Genomic DNA, 17,928 nt, shown 5'->3' on the forward strand with positions numbered 1-17,928 from the left:
AGACACAGTCTCAGAGTTCAGTGTTACACCAAAACACTAGAAGTAGCTATAAAAATATCTTTATTAAAGCTGAAACTGTAGGAAGAGAGATGTAAGGAATCAGAAGGAAAGCATGTTTAAGACTTACACCCAAGATGTACTCAGAATTTCATGGATTTCATACATGAGAGGTTTACTTAAATGAGTCCCACCATGAACTTGACTTGATGGGTCACAAAGCTGAGAATAAACTTTGAAGTTTAATTTTTGGGATTTGGTTTTGGTTTAAAGAATTTCAGCCAGGGAAATGTTTCAATAGTAACACAAAAAAAATCAGCAAAGTTTATTAGTATTTCAGTTGGGAAACCAAAATTCTGATTTAAAGGTTGAGTTTTACCTAGAGAGAAATCTCCCTTCAAAATCACTTTTTGTGCCACCTGCTGGCCTAGTGCTTGGGTGGAGCTCACAAGTTTCTTGCAGCTTAATTTCAGATATGAGTGCTTGCAAACCTTTTGACTTTTCTTTCTTTAACTGTGCAGGCTGAAGGTGTTTTACAGAGAGAAGAAGAGACCATTTGCATTAACAGTGACTGTAAGTCACCCAAAAGGATTGCATACAGATGAGGTTTGGAGTAAGAATGAAAAGTGAATTATGGGTGCAGTGAAATACTCCTTAATGCACAGATGTTCCTTTGGTTAACCAGAACTTGTTAGATCTCTCCATCCAATACACAGCGAAAGACTTGTGAAAGAAAAAAAAATTCTAAATTTTTACAATTGATTTATTTTACTTTTGTTTTTCAAGGTATCATTCTTTATATATTAACTGGGCATCGATTTAATTCACTAATGGGTCTTAAAAGATATTAAAAATAAGGTTTTTTTCAAGCCTAAAATGTTGCTAAAGATTGAAAATTAAATCAGTAGAAGGCAGATAAGTATGTTTTTTCTAAAATTACAGTATGTTGTTTATTTTTTAAAAGTCTGGATGTAGATGTCTATTTATTATTTATTTACAGTGAAGTCCCATACGGTGGACCTGAAAAGACCATCTAATATGGTACCAGGTTCTGATAGCCACGTGTTAGTTAGCCTGAAAGGTAAATGTAATTTTTTTATCAACAACTTCTCTATAGGTGACAAGGGACAGGCCCCTCTGGGCTGCTCATTCCTGCATGGCAAGCCTCCATTCTCTCCTGGTTTTTCTGTTATGACTCAAATGGTCTGTGCTACAGGACCAGGTCATAAAACAAAACATCCCCAGAGTTGAGCCAGTACCTCTTCCTCTTTCTACTCTTTCTAATTACTCCTTCTTACTTGTAGTGAGTGTAATAGCTTTGTATGATCCATCCTTCCTCACTGTGCTTGGACTAACATTATGGGAAAGCCAGACATGAAGGGAAGAGTTCATCTTCTCTAATAATTTCATGCAGGCCTACAGAAATCTGCTTTGGATTCCAGAAATAAGGATGCCAGACTCTGACATATAGGTTCTGGAGAGTTCTGTATTTCCAAAGAGGAGATATTATAGTTGTATACATCCATCCATCCATCCATCCATATATATATATATATATATATATATATATATACACACTCATGCATACATATTTTAAAACATCCATTAGCAAGTATTTATAGTAGTGATAAACACTTCCCCCCCACCGTCCACCCCCCAAAATGTAAAATAATGTATTTGTGACAAAAAGGATATTGGCTACCATTTCAAATCCCTGTTTGAAAATAAACGGATCATTGAATTCGTAAAGTTATAAAATTGCAGAGAGGAAAAAAAAACACATGAAATGTTTGTCATTATTAATGCACAATCTTTTTATCCCTGTGTGGGAGGATCAGGGCTGGTTTGACAAGACTTTTCCAGCCCAAACCTGATAGACAAGTCTTTCCCCCTTCTGTTTCTTCCCTCCAGTAGCCTGAGGACTCTCTCTCATTCATATTCCTTCACTGTGCCAGCCTCCTTTCTCCAGCTTTCCCAGGGCCTGGCACCTCATCCTTACCCTTCTTCAAAGAGCTTTATGAAGTCTCAGGTAGCGAAGAACAGTGCTGAGCAGTGAGGAGTATCAGGCTATGCTGGAACATCATCCTATACTCAGGATCACCTTTCTTCATATTAGAGCAATCCGTTTTAAATAAGATACAAACTGAGGCTTGTATTTTTTACAACAGGGAACATTATGGATCAGTCTGTTGAAAACTGTCTGAGTCTCAGCGGAGTTGAGAAGCTGATTCAGGTGCCCACGGGCTGTGCAGAGCAAACAATGGTGAAAATGGCCCCTGCAGTCTACGCCATTGAGTACCTGGACGCCAGCGAGCAGTGGGTGAACTTCAACCCCGAACGGAAGCAGGAAGCCATCAGTATGGTTGAAAAAGGTAGGCAGGAAAAAACAAAGCAAGGCAAACCAACCAGAGACCAAAGGATGGGATACTTGTTGTCTGTTTGCACTGCACACTGGCTGCAGCTGCCTTCTGAAGGAGTGCCTACTGTCTTACCACAGCCTCACAGAAATGCTCCTGGCAGTCTGCAGACAGACATGAGACATGAGGGACAGAACATGTGAGGAGGGCTTAGGACACTAATTACCAGCATTTGGCACTGGATGGTATTGGCACTGACAGTCCATTCTCTCTCTTGCCTAATTTACAAGTAGAAAGTAAAATCTGAGCTGATCAATGAAAATTCTTTTCAGACTAAATGGATAGCAAAGGCCAGTTGTTCATTGCCTCCAAATGTTCAAAATCAACCAAGATAAATCACATCCTAAAAACGCTTATTGTCCCCATGGTTCACAGACACTGCTGAGGATAGCCAGCTGGGATGCAGACATCTCTGTCTGTGGCTGTCAAGAGGAGTATGACAAACGAAATTCCCAGTGCTAATAATGACATTGACACCTTCCCTTGCCCACTCCTGTATTCATCATTACATAAGCTAGAAGGACTTCAGCAGCCTTGGGCCAAGACAGGGATGGAGTTTCCCTAGGGAGAGGACACCTGCAAGTCTGCTTCTGGAAGACTATACTCCAAGATGTGATCCAAAGCTGGTATTAAATGTACAGCAAAGCCAGGACCACAGAATGTGAAAATGTTCCAGCTCACAGGAACTAAAACAGGGAATTTTCAGTATTGGAGCAGGTACAGCTGATCTTTCTAAATATAGTGGTGTGCTTATGGCAAAAATCAGTACAATGTACCTGTCATTGTGATCTTCAGATATGATAAACCCATTTCATCAATGAAAAACAAGTGTAGAAATAGAGAATAAAAGCATGCTAGCAGTTGCTGCATGGAGATCTTTGCCTATTTATCAAGCCTGCCAAAAGTGACATGAGATCCTGCTAAAAAGTATTTAGTATTGTCAGCATCATTAAGTGCCTAAATTATGCTTTTATTGATTCTTATTGAGGTTCATCAGTGTAAAAAATTACATGGCTATGATACAGACTTTGTCAAAATAATAGCAGTCAAGATCAGAAGCCACATGTCATGATTTTTCTAAGACTGTCTAACTCAATAGATTATGTTTTGTATACTTTTTGATTCAATGCACCAGAAAATCAACAGCTTGAAAAGTTGTCAATAATGGGAAATAATTTCCCAATATTCACTATACATACAATACATGTTTTGTAACCATAGGTATCTGCAGTTTTTAGGTTATTTGCTTGGCTCAATTAAGTCAAACAAGACAGAGGACCTTTTAAGCCTAGTGATTTTTCTGTGTCAAATTCTGCTGACCCAGTCATTTCCTCCTTAATGCCCCATTGAACACCTCCATGAACTCTTCCACCAGTCAATACAAAAACATGTCTATTATACTACAAGTGATGTAGGAAAATGCCCAATAAATACAGGTGTTCTCTGAACAGTAACGTGCTCTCCTGTTCATGCAGGTTACACTAGGCTGCTTGAGTTTCAGAAGGAGGATGGGTCCTATGGAGCATTTAAAAAAACCCCCAGTAGTGTATGGTAAGGGATTTTCTTTTCCTGGGGTTTTGATTTTGGGGTTTTATTTTTGTTTATTTGGTTGAGATTTATTTTTTTTTTCAAATGACCTCTATTATCATTTGATGCATCAGAAGTTTTTCTTTGGCGATGAATTTTGAAAATCTGGTTGTTGCCTATGTACTTTTGTTGTGAATAATCAGCCACCAAATTCTCTGAGCGTTTTCAGTCCTTGGTGAAAGAGATTTATACTGAGCCAGTGATTATTTTGCCTTTGTTACAAAGTAGAAATATTCAAGATGATGTTGAACAATAACTCACTAGGTTGCAGTGAGTGCACTGTATTGAATATGAGTCTGTGCACAAAATTAGTATGTTCTTCCTCCTGTCAATATAGTCTTCTATAATATCTGTCAACGCAAGTTTGGAAAATTTTCTTTTCTGCAGGTTAACTGCATTCATTGTTAAAGTGCTCACAAGGAGCAGAGAATACTTCAGTATCCAAGACAGTCACATAAGCAACTCGATTTCCTACTTGGTTGATCAACAGCAGCCAGATGGTTCATTCCATGACCACCACCCTGTATGGGACAGGAAAATGCAAGTAGGTCATCCATAGTTAAAATAATTTGTTAGGGCTATTAGGGATTGCAAGGAGCGCTGTGAGATGTTGAATAACAAGAAATGTATCTAAAGAGAATAAATTTGTCATGTAAGTACAAAATCTGTAATGTAAAATTAATTTTTAAGATGTCTGTTAGTCAGATGCACTGCCAGCACTTCACCACCTTTATCTTTTTATACATGTTTTAGATATGTTTTTCAACTATGCCTATAGGGCACTTTAAAAAATTATTTTGGGGGGGTCATATGTTTGGTAAAAAATGTAAGCCTTTTATTGCCAAAGGCAATAGAGTGTAGAATTGTGACTTTGTTTTGAAGGGGTATCCAGAGCTCATCTAGTCCAAATGCTGCTCAAAACAGTTCTAGTCAGATCAGACTCCATGTCCAGCTGTGTCTCGCGTACATCCCAATCTGTCTGGGTAACCTGTTTCAGTATTTCACCATGCCCACGATGAAAAAAGAAACTGTTAACACTTAATCAGAATTTCGAATTGCATATCTTGGTCTACACATCCTCTGTAACTGTCCAGAAACACAAAATTGTTATACTGTCCATTAATTTAGTCTAGGAAAGTAATGTGCATCTTCCAAAACTCATTGTAAATGCCATGTAATGACCAAATATATATGCAAAAAACACACATTAATATTTTTAATGATCTGTGTCAAATGACTAGTGAGGCTTTCACACTCTGGCCTCAAAGCTAGTTTCACAGTTGATGCAACACTATTGGGAAAAAAGAAACAAGTAGTTCAAGAACTGGTCAAAGGGTTTTGAGTTTTTCTGACCTGTGTTCAAGCTGAGATAATCTTCTATCTTATGTATACTTCAAGAGCTTTCAGGGGAAAAAGGTTTATGAGACTACAGTGCTTACTCTATCAAGAAGAGGGATAAGAAATGATCCAGTACTGGTGTATAAATACCTTTACAGGAGAGTTCTGTCTGCAAGGTAGAGGGCTCTTTAGTGGGTAGAGAGTAGCACAGAAGTGAAAACAACCCCACCGTCCTAGTGACTGAAAATTGAAACTATAAATGTTTCAATGAGAAATTATAGATTTTTAACTGTAAGATAAATAACTCAATATTTGATTTTCAGCTGGTTCCATGTGGCAGGTTCCTGATGTCTCACAGTGCTCAATCCAACCTTTAATGTTGCCACCATGTGAGATATACTTTAGATGGACACATATTATTGAAAAAAATTTAAGGCAGAAAATTTAAGGCAACAGCCACATGGTACATGGTGGGAGGGTTTGCAGAGAAGATCCTTGCCTTTATGGAAAGTAATTTTCTAGATTTACTCATAAACGTATGCATGCACTTTAACTTCTCCTTTTCATGTTTCATCTTCCAGGGTGGCATTGAGTCAGCAGAAGACGATTTGGCGATGACAGCCTTTGTAACCATAGCACTGCAGCAGACCCTACGTGTCTACCCGTCACCTGATGTGGTAGGAAGCCTGGCTCTTTAAGTCTGCAGTCTATTGCACTACGGCATATCCACCCTACCATCTCTTGGAGAACTGCAAATGGGGTTTAAAATCTGCTTATATCTGTGGTGGATAGGAAAAGATGTCGGGGTCTAATATACAGCAAGGGATTTCGAGCTACACGCTCCATCATCAATGGCTTTAATCGCTAAGCAAATATTATTATAATTGTCTTAAAAATACTACAGGGAAGTATTCAAATTTCCAAGTACTAGTTTCCTAGTGCCAGAAGTAACAGTTAGCAGGTCTCAGTGATCTTTACAAATGGATCTATTCTGTTTCCACAGGCACGAGTGATTACAGGAGCAGTGGCTTACATGAAGAATCAATTTGCAAGAAATACTGACTGCTATTCTATAGTCCTCACTGCTTATGCTCTGACACTTGTGCAGTCTGATAATGAAGAAGTTCAGTTTGTGAAAGACAAATTAAGGGCCTGTTCTTCTTTTGATGAAGGTACTGGTAACCATTCTTAAAAACCCTTTTAAAAAGCACTTTTCCTGGAAACACATTTACATGAACAAAATAAATTGAAGAATAAATGAAGAAACATTAATTTTATACAATTGTGTATGTATATATGTAAGATATTTAATTTTTTAATTCCATAATGAAATATTTTAACATTTTACATTTTAATATGTAATTTTAATAATTAATATCACTATAAGGTGACAGCTAGTGAAGGCTGGGTCATAACCTTCTCTGATTTTGAAACTGGAACAAAACTACAGTAAATATTCATTTATGTTTTCTGCTTCCCTTGGGAAGAAAAAAAAGTCCAAGCCAGATGAGAAAAAAGAAACTTCATATGAAAAAATAGCAGCATAGAGGAGTAGTCCAGACTGGATTTGTGGTCAAGATTGAAGGTGTCTCTTCCAGCCCACCTGCTTTCAAAGCCCCCCACCAGTTCTGAGTGCTTGGTCCCAGCTCCCCATGGATGTCCCCACTGACCCCCACAGGGTATGGCAGTGGTGACTGCTGAGTCAGTCAGCTGTGTGGCTGCATCACCATCCTGGTTATTCCTCCCAATGCATTTGGTAAACGCAGTACTGTTCAACAGCCCCAGTTTAAGCATAGGGAATAGGCTTGTCCTTAATCAAGACTAGATTTGTAGCCATAATTAATACTCTTATGTCTGAGGGACCACCAAACACAATGCTACCACTCCATGAGATGGACATTGCTGTACAATGGGATCATTAGATCCATGGGCTGGAGAAATCAGAATCAAAAATTGTGGGTTTTCTTTTCCATTATCTTTGCTTACCAGCCGATTTGTTGCTCTCACAACAGCATCTGTGTCTTGTGGTTCCACAGTGCCATGACAAGAAGTATCCCCTGTGTAGAGCAATAGTGATTTTTGGCAAAAATCTCTGCCAAGGTGATTCAGGACTGAGTTATTCTTGCAGCAAAGCAGCAGCGCTACTGGGGAAATGGCAACAACGCAGTCTCAGTGGAAACCACTGCCTATGCCCTGCTTCAAACCTTGCTCCTGCGCGACATGGAATATGCGAGGCCTATTGCCACGTGGCTGACAGAAAGAAGGAACTACGGCGGAGGCTACTGCTCTACACAGGTGCCTGACCTCCAGTTCAGGGGGAGTCTTAAGGGGAGGGAAGGAAGCAAAAGCCTCCTAAAAACTTTTTCATTTAAATTTGAACAGTGAATTTTCAACTTCTTTGGTGCAGAAGCAGTATGATTTTGGATTGTTAATCAGCAATGGGCCAAAATGAAATAGTTAAAAGCCAGCAAAGAAAATTCTTTGTCCTCATGAAGTAGGATAATCTAAGGTCAGGACTCCAATTTCTTTACAATTTAGTGCTATAAGAAGGAATTTAAATGAATAGCCTATGCAAGTAAGAACTGACAAATGCAGGAGAACTTCAAAGCAGCAAAAAGCATAACACTGAATTCAAGGTGGCTGATATCGTCATCTCGCATGTTGTTGAAATAACCTGACATAACCACTAGGTTTTTTTTGTTTTTCTTTCTCACCTAGGACACAGTGGTGGCCTTAGAAGCTCTGTCAGCATACAGCATACAGACACTGAATACTGCCTCCACCGACCTGACTGTCAGACTGGGAACTCCTGGAAGAAGAAATTACTACAGCATTGTTCTGACTGATGCCCATGAAGAATTTCAGAAGCAGCTAGAGGTATACAACCATTGGTTGTTTCAAAGGTTTTTTCCCCTCAAGAAGAAGAAATCAAATCATCTGGCCTAGGTTTTGTCATGTTAGGCAACCATGATGTAGCTGATTTATTATACCTTTAAATAATTTGATCTGTAAAACAACAGAATCTTTTTAAAGTTAAGAAAACCCAAACCCATCAGGTGCTTAGCAGCACACTTTAGAGATGCTTTCCTGCCTCTGAGGACTTTGGTGGCAAGAATCTCTCCCAAAAGTGAAGAGCAGCCAGGAACCTAAGTCCTTCTAGGGAATGAGGAGGAAGGGGAATAATCTGATCTTCACTGTGCCTGGAACTGTGAAAATGTGAAATCCAGGATACAAAGGAGGGATTAAAGTTGGTAAAATACATCTACTGGGCCCTAAAACAGCAGAGTAAGATTCATTAGCTCAGTTCATTTAAAATCTTGAGACATGAGGTCTCAATTCCTTCCATAGCTGAAAGTTTTCCCTACCCAGGTTTTGGGGGGGGGGGGGTAAAGGCATAGAAGACTGTCAAGATGTCAGGAAAACAATAGACCAAATTCTGAGCACAAACTAAATATATTTTCTTTTCCCTTGGTTTGCAGTTTGAACTTGGGAGAAAACTTGAAGTATCTGTGAACGGCAAAGGAAATGGGACAATGAGTGTAAGCTGTAAATTCAAAATCCATAGTCCAGCTGGATTTCTTTAATCTCTTTTTAAAACCAAAGTGAAAACTTACTTGAAATGGCTCCTACCTTTGTGTTCCTACCTCCAAAATTCTAAAATGTGAGGCCTAAAGCCTGCCCTTATGCGCTGTCAATTTTTCCTGTCTTTAACTTTATTAAATCAATGTCAAGGGTGATAGAGGTGGCTGAAGTTTGAAAGACCTCTTTGTGTTTGGGAATGGAGAGTTATCTCAAAGGAGTCCCACCTTATTTGTGAATTGCACATGGGATCTGCTTATATCTGTGACAGTCCTCTGTGACCAGTCTGTGCCACTGGACTGGCCATTCTCTCCACACTCCCATGTCCCTTCACCATGTGCTGGAGTCCTAAATCCTTGTCATTTAAATGATATTTTTAGTGGCTTGCTGTTTTTGTGTTCATCTTAGATATTAAAAATGTACTGGTCACCCGAGCTGAAGAACAACACCTGCAATGATTTGATTTTGACAGTGGAACTGGAAGGGAGCCTTAAGTACTCTGGTGAGTGAAAGGGCAGAGGCTGGGTCTCAAATGTGACATGTTTGGTCAGCTGCTGATACTTCATAGCTTTGATGCTTCATAGCTGCTGATACTTCATAGCTTTCCAGCCTTTAAAAGTAGGAACAAATGAATTAATCAAAGAAAAAGAGAAGGCCCTGAACTCTACCCAGTCACTGTTTCATTTAGCTTATTATTCTTGTTCTTAAATAGTATAACAACTATGAGTGACTGTAGGTGCAGCAGGTTCTTAGCAGTTACACAGACATCATTAGAAACTCTTCTTGAGAAAGGGGAGGTGAACTCCCTTCACTGAGGGGAAAGGCCTGTGCAGTTCCCTGGCTAATGAGGGACCTACCATGTGGGCTTAAAATTCTTTGAGGCAGATCTATCATAAGTCTTTCAAATAAGCAAGAATGTGGTTTACATCTCCTGAAGTGTGTAGTCATCATCATCTCTGCCTATGTCTGCATTGTTTTTTTCCTGTTTGAATGGCTAACTTTTGGAGGGACAGATTTAAATCCTTTAATATGTCCTTCAAATATTTATGCATAGCCTAAACTCCATTCTTAGCCTGTTAATTATTCTCACTATAGTTATCCCTAGAATTCTAACTCTGAATGAATTGGAAACACTGAGACAGTGTACAGTGAACTGTTATAAAACTCACAGTGATGGCATGACTGCCCACTGGAATTTATCATTATGCCAGAAAGGAGCCAAACTGCAGGCAAACTTGTTGATGGCTGCCCCTGTCTCTCACCTCCAGAAGCTGAATACTCTGATGAAGAGGATGAATTTGAAGACTTGACTACAGGAGGAAACAGCACTTTTGAGACACTGTCTGAAATGGATTGGTTTGATATCCGCAGCAGAAGAAAAAGGGATCTGACCACTCCCAGCAAAGCAGAATCCTTGCAATACAAAATCTGTGTCAGGTAGGTCTGCAAGATCAGCTCTTAATATACTTGTAATTCTCCTTTGTCACCCTCTTCATATCCACAAACTCAGCATCCAACCTAGTCATCTTAGAGTCTGCATACACTGTGTGTGTCCTCTCTCCCACAGCAGAAAGTTTCCAAATGATGGATGAGATTTATTTACATGGTTTACATAGACTTCAAATGTCCACTGCAGATTCTCCCCCATCAAATTCTGGGGAGACTCTAAAGCACTTGGCAGGCTAAATATTTGAAATAAATATTTTATTTAAAAAGGTGAATACAGCTGGAATGCAATTGTAGCATATTTACAGAATTTCATCACTTTCTGGAGAGATGCTGTTACTTCTTTTGTGGTCACACTCTGGCCTCATAAAAAAAAAGAAAGTATGGCTAATACTATCTAGGAGAGAAGAGGAGACAGATGGGATATTCTGTTGGGACAAAAAGTTGGCAAAGGCAGAGGTAGGAAAAAAATAAACCCTCCTATGTAGCATAACACTGAAACACCTGTCTTTTTTCCCATTTACAGTCTAGCATTGGTCTCAGAAGCCCAAATTTGTGTCTCTCCTATCTATTCTAGAGAGGAGCAGGATGGAAGAAGCAGGTTTTGCTTCTTGGTTTTCCACTTGGTTTTCCACTTAATTTTGGTTTTCCACTGACTTTTGTCAAAGCCTTGAACACAGTGGGTTTATCTCCTCTTTTAAACAGTGGCATGAACAATAGCAGGGGAAGACTGAAGTCACCCTAATTCCCAATTTTCACTCTCCCTCATTAAGCACACACTCAGTGAATTGTTTACTGGCCAAAGCATCATCTTCCCCATTAATTGCTGTGAAAGATTTATCAGCCACCGATGATCCACTGTTCTTCATCACTGTTCTGCTGAATGCTAGGCTTAAGCTTAGACAATAATGTGAAATTCCTTGTGGTTAAGACAGAGGAGAAAAAATGAAGGCATGATTTATATCACCATTCTTCTTCCCTACACTGGGGTGCATCCTTTACAGGAAAGGGAGAGTGCCAAAATAAAAAGTTCTGAAGTTCCACCAAGTGTATGTAAAATATCTCATGTCAAGGCACCCCGTGTGAGTGCAGAACCACTTCATTTTCCAGCAATGACACCAATTCCTATTTTTTGAGATGGTGAAAGCTGAAAGACTGAAAATTCAATACATATATTTAGTGGATAATTATAGCAATGAGGATTTTTGTCACTGACAGAAAAGGTGATGCAAATTTGACTTAGTCTGTGAAAAAATTTGGATAAAATAATTTCTTATCTCCACTTTGTAAGTAATAGAGAACAGATTCTTTGTCAGTGCTGCTTACCTCCCTGGCTTCAACAATGCTTTTAAGGTGGGATGATCTGTCATTTACAGGTGATTTTTTTCTGCCTATCAGCTCCAAGGAAAGCCTATATGAAAATCTCAGGCAAGGCACTTGGGTTTTGGATGACCATTTGGCTAGTTTAGATGACTCATTTTACCTCGTGACTCTTAATGAATTAGGCAGATAATTTTCAAATTAAAATAAAATCCATTTAGGAAAGTTAAATGGAGTGGAAGGCTTTTCTTCACCTTTAGCAAGCCTGGAAAGCCAGACTCTTCAAAGCCACCTGGCTATTCAGTGCAGCTGTTCACTGCTGACCATCTCCCTTATAAAGATCCACAGGTCCCAAAGCACCAAAGATGTCCCTGGTTGATCTCACTCTGCTGAGTGGGTTGGAGCCTGACACAAAGGAGCTCGAACAGGTTAGAAACACGCTTTTCTGTGCAACATTTTACAGAGCCTTTGGAAAACTTTTCTTTCAAAATCTTTCGAAAAATCTACAGAGGAGACATGGGAAAACAGATAGATAGATAAATAGATTGACTGATTTTCACTGTTCTCATTCTAATAAAAATATTTGCTGAATTTATGCAAGAAATGCAAAGCTTGTGGTGAACAGAGTTCAGATTTCTTCGTCCCTTGTAAAAGAAATTAAGGTGAGGCTTAGCAGGGCAGTAATGTGCTTATCATATATGTCCTTATCATATACTGCTGTCCTGTGGCATGCCAGGACAGGGGATCCTGTGCTTGCAGAGCAGAAGGCAAGTAGTCTTTCAGTGGTGCTTGGTGGCAGGGCACAGTGGCAAGGAGATGGGGCACAATGCTCTGAAAATGTGGCTACAGTTTGGGCTTCTGGAGCCAGCTTTGTTGAGGGAAGTTTGCTCAGTTTTGTGCTTTCAGGGACAGTCTCCTTTAGGAAGGAAGAAAGAGGGCTGAACAAAGCAAACTAGAATATGGAAGGTGGCAGCAAAAATATTCCTGTTCTGCTAGGGGTTTATTCTAATTTGTTTGGTTTTTTTTTGTTTTCCTGCAGTTGGTGACAGCTTCAGACAGGTACATTCAGCACTTTGAGTACAAGGAAGGGAAGGTTTTGCTCTACTTTGGTGAGGTAAGCAAACCCAATGATTTTTTAATCCCTGCAATTTCAGATAGCATATAGACTTTTTGAAAATCTAATCATTGCATTTTTCACTCTCTGTTACCTTTCTGTAATTTTGGTCATTTTTTATTATTGAACAGCTCAGTGGAAAGAACAGGAGGATGAGAACAGAGGAAGGGAAGAAGGGAAACACACACCTTCATCTTCCACCATTCTATGTCCAAGGAGAAGTAGCTCATATTCAAGATTTGGCCTTTGGCCCAAGAAAAAAAAACGAGAAATCCTCTCCTTCTCTAGCCAGAAGGGATGCTTTTCATACATATAACAAAAGTGTTAACTAGTGGTCCTGTAAATTCCACATGGACATCTTGCATGTCAGGACCAAAATCCAGATAGTGATTAACAAATGTAAACATGAGGACCCCTAGGCTCTGTGTATATTTCCCAGTATTTTGGATAATGACTCCACCCTACACTCACTCGAATTGCTTCATCTCTACAGCCAAAGCAGATATCAGTATTAACTCATCTATGCCATCAGAACAAGTGTTCAACAACTAGGCACAGGCACAAACATTGAGGAATTGACTTAGGAGAGAGAGTTTTCTCATCAAAACTGTTCTTCCTTTTTCCTCCAGCTCCCAAGTGGACCAGAACCAGATTGTGTATCATTTGGGGCAAAGCAAATCAATCCCATGGGCTTGGTTCAGCCAGCAAATGCCATCCTCTATGATTTTTACAACCCTGGTAAGGGCACGGAAGAATGATACATAACTGCTTGACAGACTCTCAAAAAACATCTCCAGTCTATAGAAAGTTGATTTTGATGTAGTGTGTGAAACCACGTAATTTTGTTTAGTGATTAAAAAAACAGCTTTGCATAACTGTCTTCCAGTTACTTCAGATAATCTAAACAGAGATCTTCTCAGGAATGGCCTAGTATTGCAAATGGACTGAAAATGTGAACTTGTACACTCATGAATTTTTAAATCAGATTTACTGAGTTCCTGTTTCTCATGGTGCTTTTAAGCATATTTCACTTACATTATGTTTTGACAGTATCTTTATACATCTAGGATAGACCATGTTGGAGGTTTGACTTTTGTAGTGTGCTTGCCAGGGAAAGCAGTCTTGTTCCTCATTCAAAGAAAGGTTAAATGCAAATCATCCCCATTTGCCCAAGTTATGCAAACAATATTTGAATATTAGGTCAAATCTCTACTTTGCTTTAATGGAGGGATCCAAGACAGACTACACTGGGTTTAAACTACTAACTAACCATTGGTTGATCCTATCTTCTTCTTCTGAAAGAGTGCAGTGCTCACTGTTGCTCTATGGTGTAAAGAGGCTTTTGAGATGGATGGTTTCCAGAGGGAGAAAAAAAAAGGGGGGGGGTGCAGGGAGGGAAGAGTACAACTTAAAAAACCAAAAACAAGCAAATAAAAAAACCCCAACAACAACAAAATGCCCAAACAAAAATTATCCAAACTGAACAGAAACATAACCTCAAGCTGTTGCCCAGCTGAAAGGCAACACCGTACTCCAGGTGCCTAAGCTGTAGGTCTTTGGGAATTGCTGATGTACATCTGATCCCTCAGTGCTCTGCTTTCTCTGGACCAGGGAAAAGCTGGGATGCAAACATAGTTTGAGCTGTACTGTGCAGGCTTTTCCACCTGAGCTCTCCCATACAAGCTGCCTTGTTCCTTGTCCACAGACAGGAGCTGCAGTGTGTTCTACAGCGCTCCCAAGCACAGTGCCATGCTTTCAAAGCTGTGCCACGCCGATGTCTGCCAGTGCGCAGAAGGTAAGCAATGACTGCATGAGCTGGTCTAAAAGAAGACATTTAGTTACTTCTAGGAACAATTTACATGGGAATTGTTAAGCCCAGAAAGGACCATTAGAATTATCTTAATGTCTAATACAGGACACATTCATCCTCTAGGATGTTGAGTATCAAATTGATTTTTTTCTCAGATATCCAGGATTTTTTGATAGCTAAATGCAATATATATACATATGTGCATATGTATGTAAAAACCCTCTATCACACCAATAAGGAAGTTGTTCTGCCATTTTATTCTCTGTTGTATTTTTGTGTGAATATGGATGTATAAACTACACCTGTCTATATATCCATGACTATAGGGGCATGGACATGTAGACAGATTTTAGTTTACACATCCATATTATCACTTATTTTCTTCCCTCCAGGTCCCTGCCCAAGACAAAAATCAACTTTCAGTAAATCAGTAACACAAACCACACGTGTTAGTTTTGTCTGCTACCAACCTACTGCAGATTATGGTAAGGCATGAAAGACTACTTTTGATTTCAGTATCATTCATTTTAAGAAGTATAAACTTGTAGTTTTATGTGCCCAGACCTCTCCTGAATTGAGTAGGGTTTCAATATGTGGCCAAGAGGCCAAGGAGAAATAAATGAAGGCATGTACAGTTGTAGTCATCAGAGCAATGAAATGGGAAGTAAAAGCCTTGGAAAGATGCAGCAGGATGCTGGGGCAGGAGGGGTGGACATTATGTCACATTATGTTATTATGTTATGTTTATTATGTCCCAAGGTGCAGTACCACAGTCCATTGCATCCCTCATGTTACAGGATGTAAATAATAGGGTTTCCATGGCATGCCATAGTTCTGCAGAGCTAGATGAATTTTTTTCCCTTTGTTAATTCACCTTTCTGGCCTCTTCTTTGGATACAAAGTTGGATAAACTACTGAAGGAAAACTGTTTGTGCACCATTCATAAGTTAGATGCTAACAGAAGGACAGAAAAAAGTGAAAACCTAACCATGGAGAAGGTTCCTTGAAAACATACAAAGAAAGGAATGCAAATCTAGAGTCTCATGATTAATAGTTCCGTGGTTTGTGAGTAGATGGTACACTGGCCTCTCTTCAGACACTTGGTAGAAGCACACCTATTATTCAGTCTTTGTATGCAATTTCATGTTGCCATCTAGCATCACAGAGTTGTTGTCTGTTGCAGTATACGAGGTGGAGATCCTCGACAGTACAAAGAAGAATGTTTTTGACTACTATGAGGCCAAAATCCACAAGATCCTTAAAGCATGTAAGTATCAAAATGTTTTACTCCTTTCATTCACCTGTAGAAAAACTAGGTTACTAAATGTTAGCCTTCTTCTGCCACAGAAAAGTGGGGTCAGATACATTTCTACAGTAGGCTTTCAAGAAGGCTTATTTATTGCAAGGCTTGTTTGGTGCAGCTGCCTCACTGTGCAGTTAAGCCCCAGCGTAGTTTTTTTGGCTCACGTTGTGCAATCCCAGAGCACATGAGCTTCAAACATTTCAGATGAAAAGAAATCAGAAGACACATTCCAGACTCATTGAGTCCATGGTTACAAACTGGAGCTAGTCTAAGATAAACCCCTCCAAACACATGCATAGTGTGGGTATTATGTCTTCTGCATCAACTCATCAACTATTTTATTTTAGAGACTGTTGACAGATCCTTATTTTTGCTTGTGTGGACAGAGCCACTGACCTCTCTTCTGATACTAAATGAAGATTTGAAGTGCTTATTACTCAACTAATTGAGCCATTACAGCCCTTGTGGAACAGGCTATGAGTTGTCCACAGTGACTTGCCTGAGTCAATTAAGACAGGAAAACTTCTGGAACTTCAATTTAATAACTGTGCTAAAGAAATAGAAAGGCTTGTTTGTTGTTAGGTGCAGTGTAAAGTTTTGCACAGCTCTTAGACAATATCCTTTTGCAAGCCTGCCATCCCAGCTGCCCCCATGTGAACTTAATCAGCAGCATCAGAGAGCACTGATACTCTTCAGAGTAATTTCTGGGGAAGCTGTCAGGTGACACGCCAGACTTCAGCTGCTGTGGTATCATGTGGTCACCAGTTTTGAGTTTGGCAGCCAGAGATTGCCTTTAAAATGGAACTTCAAAGGTTTTGAAATCTTCCCTCTCTGGAACAGAATAATTAACTCACTCTATCAATCTTTGCCCAGGGGCCTGGCAATGTCCCACAGTGCTTTATGGCACACATCTTGTGATCCTTGTCGAATGTTCAGTAAAGTAAGGTCCATGCTTCCTGAGTCCAGAGAGAGCATCTGATATACCCAGGGCTTTCCATATGGAGGGAAATGATCATGTACCTAGTGGTCAAAATACTGGCTATAGGAGATTATGGTATCCCAATAGAAAGTTGTATTAATCTCTTGAGAAAACCTTCAGGATTTAAAGGCTGTAGGGCTCTGAGTCCAAATGAATTTGTACTCATAACTTGCAGGAAAGCACTGGAACGATTCTAGATTTTGGTAGCTGAGAGAAATATCCTTTGCATGTGAAGTTGAATGAAAAGGATGTCTTCTATTCCCACATACTTGATAATTCTTTTGGGTTTGTGCTGTCAGATGCAGCTTCTGAGCATCAGGAAGCTTTCAGCAGGTTTGGGAAAGGCTGGCAGGAGGCACAAAGACATATGAGGACGAAGAAAAAGCTAGGTGTTGCACCCAAATCAGCCTGTGACTGAACTAGTGTTATTATCTCTTGTATTCTCTGTGGCTCTTTTGAGTGAAGTTGGCCTCTGTTGCCATCACCAAATTTAGATGAGAATTAGTAGGGTAAAATCTCATTTTCTGGACCCCAACATTATTTCCTTAACAATCTTTGAAATGAAGGGTTGGTTCAGAAGACAGATAGAAACACTTATTTGTGTTTGAGAGTCAGCAAAAGAGAATATTGCTGGTGTGTGCTTCTAAGATTACTTTGGTTATTGATAGAATAACTGTATATGTTTTGCACGGCTAAAATTTATGCTGTCCTGTGAGCCCTCCAGGAGTCCTTTAGGGGAACAGTACAGCCCATACAAAGTAGCACAGAATCTTTCTTTTTCCTCTTCTTTGCCCCCTGCTCCCCTTTTTAAACATTATTTCCCATTACAGATTCTAAAACTCTAAGTAATTGTTTACCTTAAATTCCACTTGGATGCTTTAAAACATTAAACTTTTTTTTTTAATTGGAGATTTAAAATTGGAAATTACATAATAATCGCTCAATGTAATGACTCAAATGCTTATGATCCCACTGTCTGAATTGTATTAGGCCATTTGTGAAGCATATGAACCGAGAAACGCCTTGGTAATTTAAGCG

The 17,928-nt window shown here is 39.5% G+C and overlaps 1 protein-coding gene across 1 annotated transcript in view; it reads left to right on the top strand.

Moving 5' to 3' along the window:
- The window catches only part of LOC119699341 (complement C4-like), a 41,345-nt gene that overhangs the window by 20,538 nt on the left and 2,879 nt on the right, over positions 1-17,928 (top strand). Inside the window, exons 22-39 of the mRNA XM_038132675.1 lie at positions 519-570; positions 998-1,078; positions 2,166-2,369; positions 3,890-3,965; positions 4,389-4,545; positions 5,921-6,016; positions 6,343-6,511; positions 7,468-7,634; positions 8,058-8,216; positions 8,819-8,878; positions 9,327-9,420; positions 10,187-10,355; positions 12,025-12,112; positions 12,724-12,798; positions 13,428-13,536; positions 14,504-14,593; positions 15,001-15,093; positions 15,792-15,875. Of these exons, the coding sequence (XP_037988603.1) occupies positions 519-570; positions 998-1,078; positions 2,166-2,369; positions 3,890-3,965; positions 4,389-4,545; positions 5,921-6,016; positions 6,343-6,511; positions 7,468-7,634; positions 8,058-8,216; positions 8,819-8,878; positions 9,327-9,420; positions 10,187-10,355; positions 12,025-12,112; positions 12,724-12,798; positions 13,428-13,536; positions 14,504-14,593; positions 15,001-15,093; positions 15,792-15,875 (2,023 nt within the window). The remainder of the gene's footprint in view (positions 1-518; positions 571-997; positions 1,079-2,165; positions 2,370-3,889; positions 3,966-4,388; positions 4,546-5,920; positions 6,017-6,342; positions 6,512-7,467; positions 7,635-8,057; positions 8,217-8,818; positions 8,879-9,326; positions 9,421-10,186; positions 10,356-12,024; positions 12,113-12,723; positions 12,799-13,427; positions 13,537-14,503; positions 14,594-15,000; positions 15,094-15,791; positions 15,876-17,928) is intronic.

The sequence above is a fragment of the Motacilla alba genome, chromosome 1 (assembly GCF_015832195.1).
Source record: "Motacilla alba alba isolate MOTALB_02 chromosome 1, Motacilla_alba_V1.0_pri, whole genome shotgun sequence".
NCBI lineage: Eukaryota > Metazoa > Chordata > Aves > Passeriformes > Motacillidae > Motacilla > Motacilla alba.